This window comes from Oncorhynchus masou, chromosome 20, assembly GCF_036934945.1.
Source record: "Oncorhynchus masou masou isolate Uvic2021 chromosome 20, UVic_Omas_1.1, whole genome shotgun sequence".
Classification (NCBI taxonomy): domain Eukaryota; kingdom Metazoa; phylum Chordata; class Actinopteri; order Salmoniformes; family Salmonidae; genus Oncorhynchus; species Oncorhynchus masou.
Window position 1 is genome coordinate 21,575,446 of NC_088231.1, and position 17,714 is coordinate 21,593,159.

A 17,714-nucleotide genomic window follows, 5' to 3' on the forward strand; every position below is an offset into this window, starting at 1 on the left:
CTGCTGTAGTGTGTGTGTGTCGCTAACATACAGGTACTGCTGTAGTGTGTGTGTGGCTAACGTACAGGTACTGCTGTAGTGTGTGTGTGTGGCTAACATACAGGTACTGCTGTAGTGTGTGTGTGTGTCGCTAACATACAGGTACTGCTGTAGTGTGTGTGTGTGTCGCTAACATACAGGTACTGCTGTAGTGTGTGTGTGTGTCGCTAACATACAGGTACTGCTGTAGTGTGTGTGTGTGTCGCTAACATACAGGTACTGCTGTAGTGTGTGTGTGTGTGTCGCTAACATACAGGTACTGCTGTAGTGTGTGTGTGTGTGTCGCTAACATACAGGTACTGCTGTAATGTGTGTGTGTGGCTAACATACAGGTAATGCTGTAGTGTGTGTGTGTGTGTCGCTAACATACAGGTACTGCTGTAGTGTGTGTGTGTGTCGCTAACATACAGGTACTGCTGTAGTGTGTGTGTGTGTCGCTAACATACAGGTACTGCTGTAGTGTGTGTGTGTGTCGCTAACATACAGGTACTGCTGTAGTGTGTGTGTGTGTGTCGCTAACATACAGGTACTGCTGTAGTGTGTGTGTGTGGCTAACATACAGGTAATGCTGTAGTGTGTGTGTGTGTCGCTAACATACAGGTACTGCTGTAGTGTGTGTGTGTGTGTCGCTAACATACAGGTACTGCTGTAGTGTGTGTGTGTGTGTCGCTAACATACAGGTACTGCTGTAGTGTGTGTGTGTGTGTCGCTAACATACAGGTACTGCTGTAGTGTGTGTGTGTGTCGCTAACATACAGGTACTGCTGTAGTGTGTGTGTGTGTGGCTAACATACAGGTACTGCTGTAGTGTGTGTGTGTGGCTAACATACAGGTACTGCTGTAGTGTGTGTGTCGCTAACATACAGGTACTGCTGTAGTGTGTGTGTCGCTAACATACAGGTACTGCTGTAGTGTGTGTGTGTCGCTAACATACAGGTACTGCTGTAGTGTGTGTGTGTCGCTAACATACAGGTACTGCTGTAGTGTGTGTGTGTGTGTGTGTGGCTAACATACAGGTACTGCTGTAGTGTGTGTGTGGCTAACATACAGGTACTGCTGTAGTGTGTGTGTGGCTAACATACAGGTACTGCTGTAGTGTGTGTGCAAATCTTTTGAATGTCCTTCCGCTGTCTTTCTCTCAAAGAAACCTTCACCTGTCTATTTCCTGTTTATCTCCTCCTCTTCTCTCTCCTCCTCTCTCTCTCCTTATCTCCTCCTCCTCTTCTCTCTCTCTCCTCTCCCCAGGTGGTGTACGACGGTCTGTTTGGAGCCAACACCAACAACAAGCTGCTCTCTCTTACACTTCAGTTTGTTCACCACATCTGTCAGGTGTAAGTACTGGTCCCAAGTCAGTTTCATCCAGCCCTTCCTTATAGAGACAGTTACTGGTCCCGGGTCAGTTTCACCCAACCCTTCCTTATAGAGACAGTTACTGGTCCCGGGTCAGATCATTTATTGGGCTGCCTGTGTAAACGCAGTCTAAGAGCTGGCCCTAGATCATTTTGTCTTCCTTGGCGATCGACTGGAAATGCCTTGGCGATCGACAAGTCGATTTGAGATCGACCGGTTGGTGACCACTAAGTTAGTAGTAAATGCTTCAATAACAAAAACAAACTACAAAAATGAATTGAGGCGGTCATCAAAGGAGTGTGTGTGTGTGTGTGTGTGCAGGCTTTTTGTTCCAGCCCAACACTAACCCACACTAAAGCCACTCCTAACATGTTGTGTCTCTCCTCTCTGACAGATGTCCTGACACCAACAAACCACTGGGTCTGATGCTGCTGAATGGTCTCACCAAGCTCATCAACGAGTACAAGGAGGTAGCGCCATCAATCAATGTGTTTCTAATCTCGTTTCATCAACTACACATCGTAGCTATTCTCCTTTTCAATGGTTGATGCTTTGCGTGCTCCTGGTTTAGAGCAGCATGATGGGATATGTTGTTGTTTGATTTGGCAGGATCCTAAGTTGCTGTGTATGGCCTACTCTGCTGTGGGGAAACTGTCCAGGTATTTACGGTCAAAATCTGTCTATTTAAAACGCGCTATGCCGAATTCTCTTCTCCGTTCCCTGTTTGCTAAAATTCGAATGGTTTACCTCGTCTCGGTTCATGTGACAAAACATAACCAAGGGTAGTGTAGAGAATCGTTGTACCATCGAAAACGCTGTGAAATATCTTCTCCATAACCCCCCAAAAAAATATTGTGTTTTCAGCTGTTTTGAAGCTGGTGTACAAAACCGAAAGCAAAAGAATAAACTTAAGAACAAGAAGTATAGAAATAGTGCACATAGAATAGATCTACCGCTTGTTCTCATGGCTTTCAATGAGAACCACATTATCTGTAACACACGTTTCTATGTGAATTTGGTCAGATTACCCCCCCCCCCCCCAAAAAAAAGCTACACATTGGAACTTTAACAACCAATGTGTCTTGATAATGATGAGGTGACTGATGATGATGAGTTGATGATGATGATGATGATGTGAGTGATGATGATGATGTGAGTGATGATGTGAGTGATGATGTGAGTGATGATGATGATGTGAGTGATGATGATGATGTGATGATGAGTTGATGTGAGTGATGATGTGATGTGAGTGATGATGAGTTGATGATGTAATGATGATGATGAGTTGATGTGAGTGATGTGAGTGATGATGATGATGATGTGAGTTGATGATGATGATGTGAGTGATGATGTGATGTGAGTGATGATGATGATGGTGTGATTAGTGAGGGGACGTTTCCTCTCTTCTCAGCCGAATGCCTCAACTCTTCACCAAAGATATCGCTCTGGTCCAGCAGTTCTTTGAGGCCATGTGCAAGGTAGGTGTTCCTGCCTCAGGACAATGCTATTTCAATACACTGTTTACGGCAGGGTAGCCTAGTGGTTAGAGTGTAGAGGCGGCAGGGTAGCCTAGTGGTTAGAGTGTAGGGGCGGCAGGGTAGCCTAGTGGTTAGAGTGTAGAGGAGGTAGGTAGCCTAGTGGTTAGAGTGTGGAGGCAGGTAGCCTAGTGGCTAGAGTGTAGAGGAGGTAGGGTAGCCTAGTGGTTAGAGTGTAGGGGCGGCAGGGTAGCCTAGTGGTTAGAGTGTAGGGGCGGCAGGGTAGCCTAGTGGTTAGAGTGTAGGGGCGGCAGGGTAGCCTAGTGGTTAGAGTGTAGGGGCGGCAGGGTAGCCTAGTGGTTAGAGTGTAGGGGCGGCAGGGTAGCCTAGTGGTTAGAGTTTAGGGGCGGCAGGGTAGCCTAGTGGTTAGAGTGTAGGGGCGGCAGGGTAGCCTAGTGGTTAGAGTGTAGGGGCGGCAGGGTAGCCTAGTGGTTAGAGTGTAGGGGCGGCAGGGTAGCCTAGTGGTTAGAGTGTAGGGGCGGCAGGGTAGCCTAGTGGTTAGAGTGTAGGGGCGGCAGGGTAGCCTAGTGGTTAGAGTTTAGGGGCGGCAGGGTAGCCTAGTGGTTAGAGTGTAGGGGCGGCAGGGTAGCCTAGTGGTTAGAGTGTAGAGGCGGCAGGGTAGTCTAGTGGTTAGAGCGTTGGACTAGTAACTGGAAGGTTGCGAGTTCAAAGCCCCGAGCTGACAAGTTACAAATCTGTCCTTCTGCCCCTGAACAGGCAGTTAACCCACTTAACTGACTTGCCTAGTTAAATGAAGGAAAATAAATAAAACTTTATATATATATTAGACAAAACACAAAGGCCTCCAAAACATAATTCAAGGTTTATGGCAGTGACCTTTTCATATATTCTAACCGTCCTCCTGCCCCATCTGACCTGGTGTGTGGTGTGTGTGTGTGTGTGTGTGTGTGTGGTGTGGTGTGTGTGGTGTGTGTGTGTGTACAGGAGGAGCCTGATGTCCGTCTTGCCATCCAGGAGGCTCTGTCTATGATGGTGGGAGCCTACGCTAACCTACAGGGGGCGCTACTGAACCTGATGGAAGCCCTGGTGGCAGCTTACATGGGCAAGGTAACAGTAGATATGAGTTCTCCTAGGACACGTTAACCTACAGGAAGCAGTACTCAACCGGATGGAAGCTCTGGTTTCTCCTAGGACACGCTAACCTACAGGGGGTCATATTCAACCGGAAGGAAGCTCTGGTTTCACCTATGACACATTAACCTACAGGAAGCTGTAGTCAACCGGATGGAAGCTCTGGTTTCTCCTATGACACGTTAACCTACAGGAAGCTGTAGTCAACCGGATGGAAGCTATGGTTTCTCCTAGGACACGCTAACCTACAGGGGGTCATATTCAACCGGAAGGAAGCTCTGGTTTCTCCTAGGACACGCTAACCTACAGGAAGCTGTAGTCAACCGGAAGGAAGCTCTGGTTTCTCCTATGACACATTAACCTACAGGAAGCTGTAGTCAACCGGATGGAAGCTCTGGTTTCTCCTAGGACATGTTAACCTACAGGAAGCTGTAGTCAACCGGATGGAAGCTCTGGTTTCTCCTATGACACGATAACCTACAGGAAGCTGTAGTCAACCAGGTGGAAGCTCTGGTTTCTCCTATGACACGTTAACCTACAGGAAGCTGTAGTCAACCGAATGGAAGCTCTGGTTTCTCCTATGACACGTTAACCTACAGGAAGCTGTAGTCAACCGGAAGGAAGCTCTGGTTTCTCCTAGGACACGCTAACCTACAGGAAGCTGTAGTCAACCGGAAGGAAGCTCTGGTTTCTCCTATGACACGCTAACCTACAGGAAGCTGTACTCAACCGGATGGAAGCTCTGGTTTCTCCTATGACACGTTAACCTACAGGAAGCTGTAGTCAACCGGGTGGAAGCTCTGGTTTCTCCTATGACACGCTAACCTACAGGAAGCTGTAGTCAACCGGGTGGAAGCTCTGGTTTCTCCAATGACTGGGGTAGGAAACTAGATTCAGCTGTGAGAAGATTATTGTCGGAGAGGATGATCAGGGGGCCGGAACTTAATTGCAGTAATTTGTAAAAGGCAAATTGAACACAACTAAGACCAAAAAAATAGATTTTATTTGAAAATAACAATTTCATACCTTGATTACATTGAGACACCATACATCTCTTTTTTTCTTTGTAGATGGGAATACTTGAACAGATTTCCTAAACTAAACCCTGCTGCCGATTCTTCATGTCTTGTTTTGCCCTGGTTCTTGTTCCTTTGGGGGGCTCCAACATAAACCACCACTGTCCACCTGTTTCTGACCCCTGTCCTATAATCTCTCTATGATTTGTATATGAAATATTACTTGTTCTACTAGCTAGGATGTAGAAGAAACATGTGATTTAATTTACCAGGAATATATGGCGCGTGTTTTATATTGTGTCGTCATTGTAGGGAATACTGTCACTGTTGTCCAAGTGTTCCAGAATGTCACTGTTGTCCAAGTGTTCCAGAATGTCACTGTTGCCCAAGTGTTCCAGAATGTCACTGTTGTCCAAGTGTTGCTGAAGAATCTAGATGATTTAAGTTGCAGTATTGCTTTCTGATTGGTCAGTCAAAGTTCTGAATATTGTGTTCTTCTGTGTTGTGATTGGTCAGCCTGAGGTGCAGGTGCGTCAGGTGGCAATGAAGTACGCCAGCACAGTATTCGCTCCTGATCACGTGCCCTCCAGATACTTGCTCCTATTGGCTGCTGGGGACCCGTAAGTCTCAACACTAGACACACACACACACACACACACACACACACACACACACACACACACACACACACACACACACACACACACACACTGAGAAAAAACATATAGGAAGTCTGTTATTATAGGAGAGAGACCCAGTGTCTCTATGTTGTGTTATTATAGGAGAGAGGCCCAGTGTCTCTATGGTGTGTTATTATAGGAGAGAGACCCAGTGTCTCTATGGTGTGTTATTACAGGAGAGAGGCCCAGTGTCTCTATGGTGTGTTATTATAGGAGAGAGGCCCAGTGTCTCTATGGTGTGTTATTATAGGAGAGAGGCCCAGTGTCTCTATGGTGTGTTATTATAGGAGAGAGGCCCAGTGTCTCTATGGTGTGTTATTATAGGAGAGAGGCCCAGTGTCTCTATGGTGTGTTATTATAGGAGAGAGGCCCAGTGTCTCTATGGTGTGTTATTATAGGAGAGAGGCCCAGTGTCTCTATGGTGTGTTATTATAGGAGAGAGACCCAGTGTCTCTATGGTGTGTTATTATAGGAGAGAGACCCAGTGTCTCTATGGTGTGTTATTATAGGAGAGAGGCCCAGTGTCTCTATGGTGTGTTATTATAGGAGAGAGGCCCAGTGTCTCTATGGTGTGTTATTATAGGAGAGAGGCCCAGTGTCTCTATGGTGTGTTATTATAGGAGAGAGGCCCAGTGTCTCTATGGTGTGTTATTATAGGAGAGAGGCCCAGTGTCTCTATAGTGTGTTATTATAGGAGAGAGGCCCAGTGTCTCTATGGTGTGTTATTATAGGAGAGAGGCCCAGTGTCTCTATGGTGTGTTATTATAGGAGAGAGGCCCAGTGTCTCTATGGTGTGTTATTATAGGAGAGAGGCCCAGTGTCTCTATGGTGTGTTATTATAGGAGAGAGACCCAGTGTCTCTATGGTGTGTTATTATAGGAGAGAGACCCAGTGTCTCTATGGTGTGTTATTATAGGAGAGAGACCCAGTGTCTCTATGGTGTGTTATTATAGGAGAGAGACCCAGTGTCTCTAGTGTGTTATTATAGGAGAGAGGCCCAGTGTCTCTATAGTGTGTTATTATAGGAGAGAGACCCAGTGTCTCTATGGTGTGTTATTATAGGAGAGAGACCCAGTGTCTCTATAGTGTGTTATTATAGGAGAGAGGCCCAAAGTCCTGACCTCAGTGTTTCTATGGTGTGTTATTACAGGAGAGAGGAGGTGTGCAGCGAGGCCCAGCGTGTCCTGAGGGCTCTGCCTGCTAAGAACTCAGAGAAAGAGAGCCGTAAACCCATGCCCTCATTCCCTGACATGGTGGCCTACATCCAGGAGAAGGTGAGAGCGTAACCCCCCCCCCCCCAGCCCCTGTCATTACATCATTTACTCTGTAGGTAATGTAGAGAGACAGGTGCCTGAGCATTAGGTCTTCACAGCCCTGTTGACCTGGTCTGTTCTTTAGGCTGCTCAGAGGATGAGGACGCCGGCCAAGTACATCGTGGGGACGTACACACTCCCCTTCAACCCTTCTGCGTTTGGCGAGGTAAGACCAACCAAATCAACTACATAGTTGTATGAACGTCCAAATCAAATGTATTTATATAGCCCTTCGTACATACAGCTGATGTCTCAAAGTGCTGTACAGAAACCCAGCACTAAACCCCCAAACAGCAAGCAATGCAGGTGTAGAAGCACGGTGGCTAGGAAAAACTCCCTAGAAAGGCCAGAACCTAGGAAGAAACCTGGAGAGGAACCAGGCTGTGTGTCCATGCTGTTTATGACTGGCCAAACCACAAAACAATTGAAGAGGGAAGTTTTAAAGAATGAAACGAAACACGGGGGAGAAGATGTATACCTTTCTGCACTTCCTGTTAATAGACACAACTTCCTTTTCTAACCCCCGGGGTTTCCTGTCTCCAGATCGTGCTGTACCTGCGGATGTGTCTGGCCCACAGCGCTGGGGCCACTCCCGTCTCTAAGAGCCTGGCGGACATGCAGGACGACGCGCCCGCCATCGGCCGCTACACGCACGCCCTGCTCTCCAACGAACCCCTGACCTCCCCGTCCTCCACTGGAACCAAGGGGGCGGAGGTCAACCCTGTGCAGGTCTACATGGAGCTACTGCAGCAGCTGCTGTCTGCTGTAGGAGGCGAGTGATGTGATGCCTGCCTTTTTTTTCTTCTTTGTTTCCTTATCTTGTCTCCTCGTCTCCTTGTCTCCAAATACTCACGTGTTTACAGGTCTGGGATCCAAAATGGTATGCTCCGTTTCGCCGTTGTTGATCTTGGATTCCAGGCTAGGAAATGCATTATTCATACCTGTAAAAGATACCATGGTATGCTAATTGACGCTACTTATGGAACATATTAATTGGAATGCTAATGCTACGCTAATTGACGACATGTACTAAAAACGACTCAGATATAGCACCTTGATATGCTACATGCTAGGCCAATGCTAAGAAATGCCAGTGAGCATTGAAGTGAGCATATCTGTGTGGATATAAGGCTAGTAAATACATTGTATGTTTTTACATTATTTTTTTAATTCTTGATTTGATTTTGATAGGAGTCCCTGTGATGTACTGTCTTCTGGAGGTGGTGTCTGTCTGTCCTCAGAACCTGGCCCCCATGTTTATCCAGAAGATCGACTGGATCAAGGTAAAAAAAATGCTGCGTGCTTTGCTAATTGATGCTACTACTGTAAATGATACCTAGGTATGCTAATGCTAATTGATGCTACTACTGTAAATGATACCTAGGTATGCTAATGCTAATTGACGCTACTTATGTAAAATATTAATTGGAATGTTGATCAATGCTAATGCTACGCTAATCGACGCAATGTAATATACTACTCGGATATATTACCTTGATATGCTACATGCTAGGCCAATGCTAAGAAATGCTAGTCGACGCTAACGCTAGCCAATGCTACTACTGTAAATTATATGTTGGTATGCTGCATGCTACGCTAACGCTAGTCGATGCTACATCTGTATGCTTCATGCTACGCTAACGCTAGTCGATGCTACATCTGTATGCTTCATGCTACGCTAACGCTAATACTACATTTCCCCTTCCGCAGAGTCTAATGAACACCAACAAGGAGGACCTAAGGGAGCTGGCAGCTCAGCTCTACGCTGTGGTGGTGTCCACCATGTCAGGAAACGAGCTGAAGACTGCCGTTCAGACGCTCATCAAGATCACTAAAGATACACACGTATGTAGCCCCTCCCCCTCCTGTAGATACACACGTATGTAGCCCCTCCCCCTCCTGGAGATACACACGTATGTAGCCCCTCCCCCTCCTGGAGATACACACGTATGTAGCCCCTCCCCCTCCTGGAGATACACATGTGTGTAGCCCCTCCCCCTCCTGGAGATACACACGTGTGTAGGCCCCTCCCCCTCCTGGAGATACACACGTGTGTAGCCCCTCCTGGAGATACACACGTGTGTAGCCCCTCCTGGAGATACACACGTGTGTAGCCCCTCCTGGAGATACACACGTGTGTAGCCCCTCCTGGAGATACACACGTGTGTAGCCCCTCCTGGAGATACACACGTGTGTAGCCCCTCCTGGAGATGGTGTGTAGCCCCTCCCCCTCCTGGAGATACACACGTGTGTAGGCCAAGGAGTGAAATTTTTATTTTCTCATATATTTGCTGCATATAATAGGACCCAATTTTTCCTGGTCTAAAATGTGTTTTTATACGGTAATTTTGAATGTAATGTACTGAAGTAAAAGTTGTTTCACTGAGCTGAAAGTAAAACCTGTTGGAAACTGCAGAGCCCCGAGACCCAGCACGGAGCCATCATGGCGCTGGGCTACATGGTGGCCAGGTACATGAGCAAGAGGAAGTCCTTCGCTAACGGAGACTCCGCCCTCAACCGGGAGCAGAGGATGAACGACACGCCCAAGGAGGACGAGGAGCTGGTCGCTATAGCAACCAAAGCCATCGGTAGGTGACGGTCACCGTTTTTTACTTTTCAGGTAATATTTACTCTATTTTTTTTTTATGCTAATTCTTTTTGACCAGTTTTATGCTAATTCACATTGTTACAAGACATTACTCATATTTATAATTTTTAAATATATTTGTGGAAAGAACACAGTTTAAGGAAGAAAGGTATAGTCGTGGCATTAAAAGAGATCCTTTCGATCCAATGTTGTGTTTCCAGGTTGGTTCATGTCGTGTGTGTGTGTGTGTGTGTTCCTAGGCTCTTTCCTAGACAGTGTTGTGTTTCCAGGTTGGTTTGTGTGTGTGTGTGTGCTCCTAGGCTCTTTCCTAGACTGTGTGTGTGTGTTCCTAGGCTCTTTCCTAGACAGTGTTGTGTTTCCAGGTTGGTTTGTGTGTGTGTGTGTGTGTGTGTGTGTGCTCCTAGGCTCTTTCCTAGACTGTGTGTGTGTGTGTGTGTTCCTAGGCTCTTTCCTAGACAGTGTTGTGTTTCCAGGTTGGTTCATGTCGTGTGTGTTCCTAGGCTCGTTCCTAGACAGCGGTTCCCCTCTGCTCGCTGTCGCTGCCTGTACGGCCCTCGGGGAGATCGGGAGGAACGGGCCTCTGCTCATCCCTTCAGAAGGAGAGGGATTCACCAAACTAGCCGTGGTGGAGAACATGCTGGCTCGCATCCCCTCTGGGAAAGAGACCCTCAAGGTAACCATGGATACATGTGGTCTCTGTCTGTCCAGATGAAGGAGAGAGCCATCCAGACTGTTAGGTAGACAGGTGTAGTTAATAGTTAGATGTGGTCTCTGCCTGTCCAGATGAAGGAGAGAGCCATCCAGACTGTTAGGTAGACAGGTGTAGTTAATAGTTAGATGTGGTCTCTCTGTCCAGATGAAGGAGAGAGCCATCCAGACTGTTAGGTAGACAGGTGTAGTTAATAGTTAGATGTGGTCTCTCTGTCCAGATGAAGGAGAGAGCCATCCAGACTGTTAGGTAGACAGGTGTAGTTAATAGTTAGATGTGGTCTCTGCCTGTCCAGATGAAGGAGAGAGCCATCCAGACTGTTAGGTAGACAGGTGTAGTTAATAGTTAGATGTGGTCTCTCTGTCCAGATGAAGGAGAGAGCCATCCAGACTGTTAGGTAGACAGGTGTAGTTAATAGTTAGATGTGGTCTCTGTCTGTCCAGATGAAGGAGAGAGCCATCCAGACTGTTAGGTAGACAGGTGTAGTTAATCGTTAGATGTGGTCTCTGTCTGTCCAGATGAAGGAGAGAGCCATCCAGACTCTGGGTTATCTACCAGTGGGCGATGGAGGCTTTGCCCACCAGAAGAAGCTGCTGCAGGGGCTCATGGACTCTGTGGAGGTAAGGGGACTGGCTCTCATTTTAAGGGAGCCTTTTAAGACCTTTATGAAGCTTCATAAAACATTCATAAGGCTTCATAGGACCTTTGAAGCTTCATAAGACACTGGTAAAGCTTCATAATACCTAAATTAAGCTTCATAAGGCATTCATAAAGCTTCATAGGACCTTTGAAGCTTCATAAGACACTTGTATATCATGCAGAAAAAGCTGACATGATGAGAAGCAAGAATTGAACTCTTTCCACCTCTCTCCCTCCTCTCCCCCCCTCCCCCCCTCTGTCTCCCAGGCCAAACAGGTAGAACTACAGTTTACAGTAGGTGAGGCCATCACCAGTGCTGCTATAGGGACCAGTTCTGGAGCTGCCAGGGACCCCTGGACCTGTACTGAGGAACAATACAGTCCCCCAGACAGTAAGACTACGCACAGTGGTTCAAACCTTCAATCCTCAATGGTTCAATCCACAGTGGTTCAACCCTTCCATCCACAGTGGTTCAACCCCTCAATCCACAGTGGTTCATCCATAGTGGTTCAAACCTTCAATCCACAGTGGTTCATCCCTTCCATCCACAGGGGTTCAATCCTTCAATCCACAGTGGTTCATCCCTTCCATCCACAGGGGTTCAATCCTTCAATCCACAGTGGTTCAAGCCTTCAATCCTCAATGGTTCAAGCCTTCAATCCACAGTGGTTCAAGCCTTCAATCCTCAATGGTTCAAGCCTTCAATCCACAGTGGTTCAAGCCTTCAATCCTCAATGGTTCATCCATAGTGGTTCAATCCCTCAATCCACAGTGGTTCATCCATAGTGGTTCAATCCCTCAATCCACAGTGGTTCAACCCCTCAATCCACAGTGGTTCAATCCCTCAATCCACAGTGGTTCAACCCCTCAATCCACAGTGGTTCATCCACAGTGGTTCAATCCCTCAATCCACAGTGGTTCAACCCCTCAATCCACAGTGGTTCAACCCCTCAATCCACAGTGGTTCAAACCTTCAATCCACAGTGGTTCAATCCCCCAATCCTCAATGGTTCAATCCACAGTGGTTCATCCCTTCCATCCACAGGGGTTCAATCCACAGTGGTTCAACCCCTCAATCCACAGTGGTTCAACCCCTCAATCCACAGTGGTTCAATCCACAGTGGTTCAATCCCCCAATCCACAGTGGTTCAACCCCTCAATCCACAGTGGTTCAATCCACAGTGGTTCAACCCCTCAATCCACAGTGGTTCAACCCCTCAATCCACAGTGGTTCATCCCTTCCATCCACAGTGGTTCAATCCACAGTGGTTCAACCCCTCAATCCACAGTGGTTCAACCCCTCAATCCACAGTGGTTCAACCCTTCCATCCACAGTGGTTCAATCCACAGTGGTTCAACCCCTCAATCCACAGTGGTTCATCCATAGTGGTTCAATCCCTCAATCCACAGTGGTTAAATCCCTCAATCCACAGTGGTTCAACCCCTCAATCCACAGTGGACCAACCAGTGGTTAAATCATTCAAGCCACAGTGGTTTCTACCCACAGTGGTTCAAGCCTTCAATCCACAGTGGTTCAAGCCTTCAATCCACAGTGGTTCAAGCCTTCAATCCACAGTGGTTCAAGCCTTCAATCCACAGTGGTTCAAGCCTTCAATCCACAGTGGTTCAAGCCTTCAATCCACAGTGGTTAAATCCTTCAATCCACAGTGATTAAATCCTTCAATCCACAGTGGTTCAATCCACAGTGGTTCAAGCCTTCAATCCACAGTGGTTCCACCCTTCAACCCTCCCTGTGGTGTGAAACACATCTCTGACTGATTTTGGTTCTTGTCTTTGTAATGCGTTTCCTATTGGTTGTTTTGTAATGTCGTAACTGTCCAATCCCCTTGCCTCCCTGTCAGACGTGCAGAGTAATGATGTGGTTCCGTGGGTGCTGAACTCCATCCTGGCGAAGTACATCCCAAGTCAAAACCCCCACGTCAGACAGGCTGCCTGTATATGGCTGCTCTCTCTGGTGAAGAAGCTGCACCAGCACAAAGAGATCAGGGTACGGACACTAGGGGTCGGGGGTCAAGAAGCTGCACCAGCACAAAGAGGTTAGGGGTCGGGGGTCAAGAAGCTGCTCCAGCGCAAAGAGATCAGGGTACGGACACTAGGGGTCGGGGGTCAAGAAGCTGCACCAGCACAAAGAGGTTAGGGGTCGGGGGTCAAGAAGCTGCACCAGCGCAAAGAGATCAGGGTACGGACACTAGGGGTCGGGGGTCAAGAAGCTGCACCAGCACAAAGAGGTTAGGGGTCGGGGGTCAAGAAGCTGCTCCAGCGCAAAGAGATCAGGGTACGGACACTAGGGGTCGGGGGTCAAGAAGCTGCACCAGCACAAAGAGATCAGTGTACGGACACTAGGGGTCGGGGGTTGAGGGTCAAGAAGCTGCACCAACACAAAGAGATCAGGGTACGGACACTAGGGGTCGGGGGTCAAGAAGCTGCACCAGCACAAAGAGGTTAGGGGTCGGGGGTCAAGAAGCTGCACCAGCACAAAGAGATCAGGGTACAGTATGACTGGCTGGGGGTCAGGGGTTAGGGCTGGGGGGGGTCAAGAAACTGCTCCAGCACAAAGAGATCAGGGTACAGTATGACTGGCTGGGGGTCAGGGGTTAGGGCTGGGGGGGGTCAAGAAACTGCTCCAGCACAAAGAGCTCAGGGTACAGTATGACTGGTTAGGGGTCAGGGGTCAAGGGCTCAGACTTGATTGAAAGGTCAAGGGGGGGGGTCGAATGTCAAGTCTGAGATCCAAGATAACAGAGGAAAGTGATGGAGAACTAAATTCCTTGTGAGTTATTGACTCTCTCTGACTTTTTTTGTCTCATCTTCCAGTCTCACCTGAAGGAGATCCAGACTGCTTTCATCTCCATCCTGTCGGACCCTGATGGTGAGTCAACGACTCCATGATCACTCAGACCACAATAAGAAGCTCAATGGCTGATGGGAAGAATGGGGGTAACAGTGGATCATGGGACTGGTGTGTGGAGAATGGGGGTAACAGTGGATCATGGGACTGGTGTGTGTGTAGAATGGGGGGTAACAGTGGATCATAGGACTGGTGTGTGTAGAATGGGGGGTAACAGTGGATCATAGGACTGGTGTGTGTAGAATGGGGGGTAACAGTGGATCATGGGACTGGTGTGTGTAGAATGGGGGGTAACATAGTGGATCATGGGGCTGGTGTGTGTAGAATGGTAACACAGTGGATCATGGGACTGGTGTGTGTGGAATGGGGGGTAACATAGTGGATCATGGGACTGGTGTGTGTAGAATGGGGGGTAACAGTGGATCATTGGACTGGTGTGTGTAGAATGGGGGGTAACAGTGGATCATAGGACTGGTGTGTGTAGAATGGGGGGTAACAGTGGATCATGGGACTGGTGTGTGTAGAATGGGGGTAACAGTGGATCATAGGACTGGTGTGTGTAGAATGGGGGGGTAACAGTGGATCATGGGACTGGTGTGTGTAGAATGGGGGTAACACAGTGGATCATGGGACTGGTGTGTGTATAGAATGGGGGTAACATAGTGGATCATGGGACTGGTGTGTGTAGAATGGGGGTAACATAGTGGATCATGGGACTGGTGTGTGTGGAATGGGGGTAACATAGTGGATCATAGGACTGGTGTGTGTAGAATGGGGGTAACAGTGGATCATCGGACTGGTGTGTGTAGAATGGGGGTAACAGTGGATCATGGGACTGGTGTGTGTAGAATGGGGGTAACACAGTGGATCATAGGACTGGTGTGTGTATAGAATGGGGGTAACATAGTGGATCATGGGACTGGTGTGTGTAGAATGGGGGGTAACACAGTGGATCATGGGACTGGTGTGTGTAGAATGGGGGGTAACACAGTGGATCATAGGACTGGTGTGTGTAGAATGGGGGGTAACAGTGGATCATAGGACTGGTGTGTGTAGAATGGGGGGTAACATAGTGGATCATAGGACTGGTGTGTGTAGAATGGGGGTAACAGTGGATCATAGGACTGGTGTGTGTAGAATGGGGGGTAACACAGTGGATCATAGGACTGGTGTGTGTAGAATGGGGGGTAACAGTGGATCTTAGGACTGGTGTGTGTAGAATGGGGGGTAACACAGGGGATCATGGGACTGGTGTGTGTAGAATGGGGGGTAACAGTGGATCATGGGACTGGTGTGTGTAGAATGGGGGGTAACAGTGGATCATAGGACTGGTGTGTGTAGAATGGGGGGTAACACAGTGGATCATGGGACTGGTGTGTGTAGAATGGGGGGTAACAGTGGATCTTAGGACTGGTGTGTGTAGAATGGGGGTAACACAGTGGATCATAGGACTGGTGTGTGTAGAATGGGGGTAACACAGTGGATCATGGGACTGGTGTGTGTAGAATGGGGGGTAACAGTGGATCTTAGGACTGGTGTGTGTAGAATGGGGGGTAACACAGTGGATCATGGGACTGGTGTGTGTAGAATGGGGGGTAACAGGGGATCATGGGACTGGTGTGTGTGGAATGGGGGTAACACAGTGGATCATAGGACTGGTGTGTGTAGAATGGGGGTAACAGTGGATCTTAGGACTGGTGTGTGTAGAATGGGGGGTAACACAGTGGATCATGGGACTGGTGTGTGTGTAGAATGGGGGGTAACAGTGGATCATGGGACTGGTGTGTGTAGAATGGGGGTAACAGTGGATCATAGGACTGGTGTGTGTAGAATGGGGGGTAACATAGTGGATCATGGGACTGGTGTGTGTAGAATGGGGGGTAACATAGTGGATCATAGGACTGGTGTGTGTAGAATGGGGGTAACATAGTGGATCATGGGACTGGTGTGTGTAGAATGGGGGTAACATAGTGGATCATGGGACTGGTGTGTGTAGAATGGGGGTAACATAGTGGATCATAGGACTGGTGTGTGTAGAATGGGGGTAACATAGTGGATCATGGGACTGGTGTGTGTAGAATGGGGGTAACAGTGGATCTTAGGACTGGTGTGTGTAGAATGGGGGTAACACAGTGGATCATAGGACTGGTGTGTGTGTAGAATGGGGGTAACATAGTGGATCATGGGACTGGTGTGTGTAGAATGGGGGTAACACAGTGGATCATGGGACTGGTGTGTGTAGAATGGGGGTAACACAGTGGATCATAGGACTGGTGTGTGTAGAATGGGGGGTAACACAGTGGATCTTAGGACTGGTGTGTGTGGAATGGGGGTAACATAGTGGATCATGGGACTGGTGTGTGTAGAATGGGGGGTAACACAGTGGATCATGGGACTGGTGTGTGTAGAATGGGGGTAACACAGTGGATCATGGGACTGGTGTGTGTAGAATGGGGGGGTAACACAGTGGATCTTAGGACTGGTGTGTGTGGAATGGGGGGTAACACAGTGGATCTTAGGACTGGTGTGTGTAGAATGGGGGGTAACACAGTGGATCATGGGACTGGTGTGTGTAGAATGGGTGGTAACAGTGGATCATGGGACTGGTGTGTGTAGAATGGGGGTAACACAGGGGATCATGGGACTGGTGTGTGTAGAATGGGGGGTAACAGTGGATCTTAGGACTGGTGTGTGTAGAATGGGGGTAACATAGTGGATCATAGGACTGGTGTGTGTAGAATGGGGGGTAACACAGTGGATCATGGGACTGGTGTGTGTAGAATGGGGGTAACAGGGGATCATGGGACTGGTGTGTGTAGAATGGGGGTAACAGTGGATCATGGGACTGGTGTGTGTAGAATGGGGGTAACAGGGGATCATGGGACTGGTGTGTGTAGAATGGGGGTAACAGTGGATCTTAGGACTGGTGTGTGTAGAATGGGGGTAACAGTGGATCATGGGACTGGTGTGTGTAGAATGGGGGTAACAGTGGATCTTAGGACTGGTGTGTGTAGAATGGGGGTAACATAGTGGATCATGGGACTGGTGTGTGTAGAATGGGGGTAACAGTGGATCTTAGGACTGGTGTGTGTAGAATGGGGGGTAACATAGTGGATCATAGGACTGGTGTGTGTGGAATGGGGGGTAACATAGTGGATCATAGGACTGGTGTGTGTAGAATGGGGGGTAACATAGTGGATCATGGGACTGGTGTGTGTAGAATGGGGGGTAACATAGTGGATCATAGGACTGGTGTGTGTAGAATGGGGGGTAACATAGTGGATCATAGGACTGGTGTGTGTAGAATGGGGGGTAACAGTGGATTTTAGGACTGGTGTGTGTGGAATGGGGGGTAACACAGTGGATCATAGGACTGGTGTGTGTAGAATGGGGGTAACATAGTGGATCATGGGACTGGTGTGTGTAGAATGGGGGTAACAGTGGATCATAGGACTGGTGTGTGTAGAATGGGGGGTAACATAGTGGATCATGGGACTGGTGTGTGTAGAATGGGGGTAACAGTGGATCATGGGACTGGTGTGTGTAGAATGGGGGTAACATAGTGGATCATAGGACTGGTGTGTGTGTAGAATGGGGGGTAACACAGTGGATCATGGGACTGGTGTGTGTGGAATGGGGGGTAACATAGTGGATCATAGGACTGGTGTGTGGAGAATGGGGGTAACAGTGGATCATAGGACTGGTGTGTGTAGAATGGGGGTAACATAGTGGATCATGGGACTGGTGTGTGGAATGGGGGTAACACAGTGGATCATAGGACTGGTGTGTGTAGAATGGGGGGTAACAGTGGATCATAGGACTGGTGTGTGTGGAATGGGGGTAACATAGTGGATCATGGGACTG

The 17,714-nt window shown here is 48.3% G+C and overlaps 1 protein-coding gene across 3 annotated transcripts in view; it reads left to right on the forward strand.

Moving 5' to 3' along the window:
• The window catches only part of ecpas (Ecm29 proteasome adaptor and scaffold), a 176,247-nt gene that overhangs the window by 132,646 nt on the left and 25,887 nt on the right, over positions 1-17,714 (forward strand). For all 3 annotated transcript variants that reach the window (XM_064926747.1, XM_064926748.1, XM_064926750.1), the window contains 17 exons: positions 1,285-1,370; positions 1,784-1,859; positions 1,999-2,048; positions 2,801-2,867; positions 3,870-3,992; positions 5,549-5,652; positions 6,863-6,986; positions 7,111-7,191; positions 7,569-7,797; positions 8,217-8,308; positions 8,736-8,870; positions 9,442-9,613; positions 10,134-10,306; positions 10,861-10,962; positions 11,249-11,372; positions 12,844-12,989; positions 13,817-13,871. In XM_064926747.1, the coding sequence (XP_064782819.1) occupies positions 1,285-1,370; positions 1,784-1,859; positions 1,999-2,048; positions 2,801-2,867; positions 3,870-3,992; positions 5,549-5,652; positions 6,863-6,986; positions 7,111-7,191; positions 7,569-7,797; positions 8,217-8,308; positions 8,736-8,870; positions 9,442-9,613; positions 10,134-10,306; positions 10,861-10,962; positions 11,249-11,372; positions 12,844-12,989; positions 13,817-13,871 (1,939 nt within the window). The remainder of the gene's footprint in view (positions 1-1,284; positions 1,371-1,783; positions 1,860-1,998; positions 2,049-2,800; positions 2,868-3,869; positions 3,993-5,548; positions 5,653-6,862; positions 6,987-7,110; positions 7,192-7,568; positions 7,798-8,216; positions 8,309-8,735; positions 8,871-9,441; positions 9,614-10,133; positions 10,307-10,860; positions 10,963-11,248; positions 11,373-12,843; positions 12,990-13,816; positions 13,872-17,714) is intronic.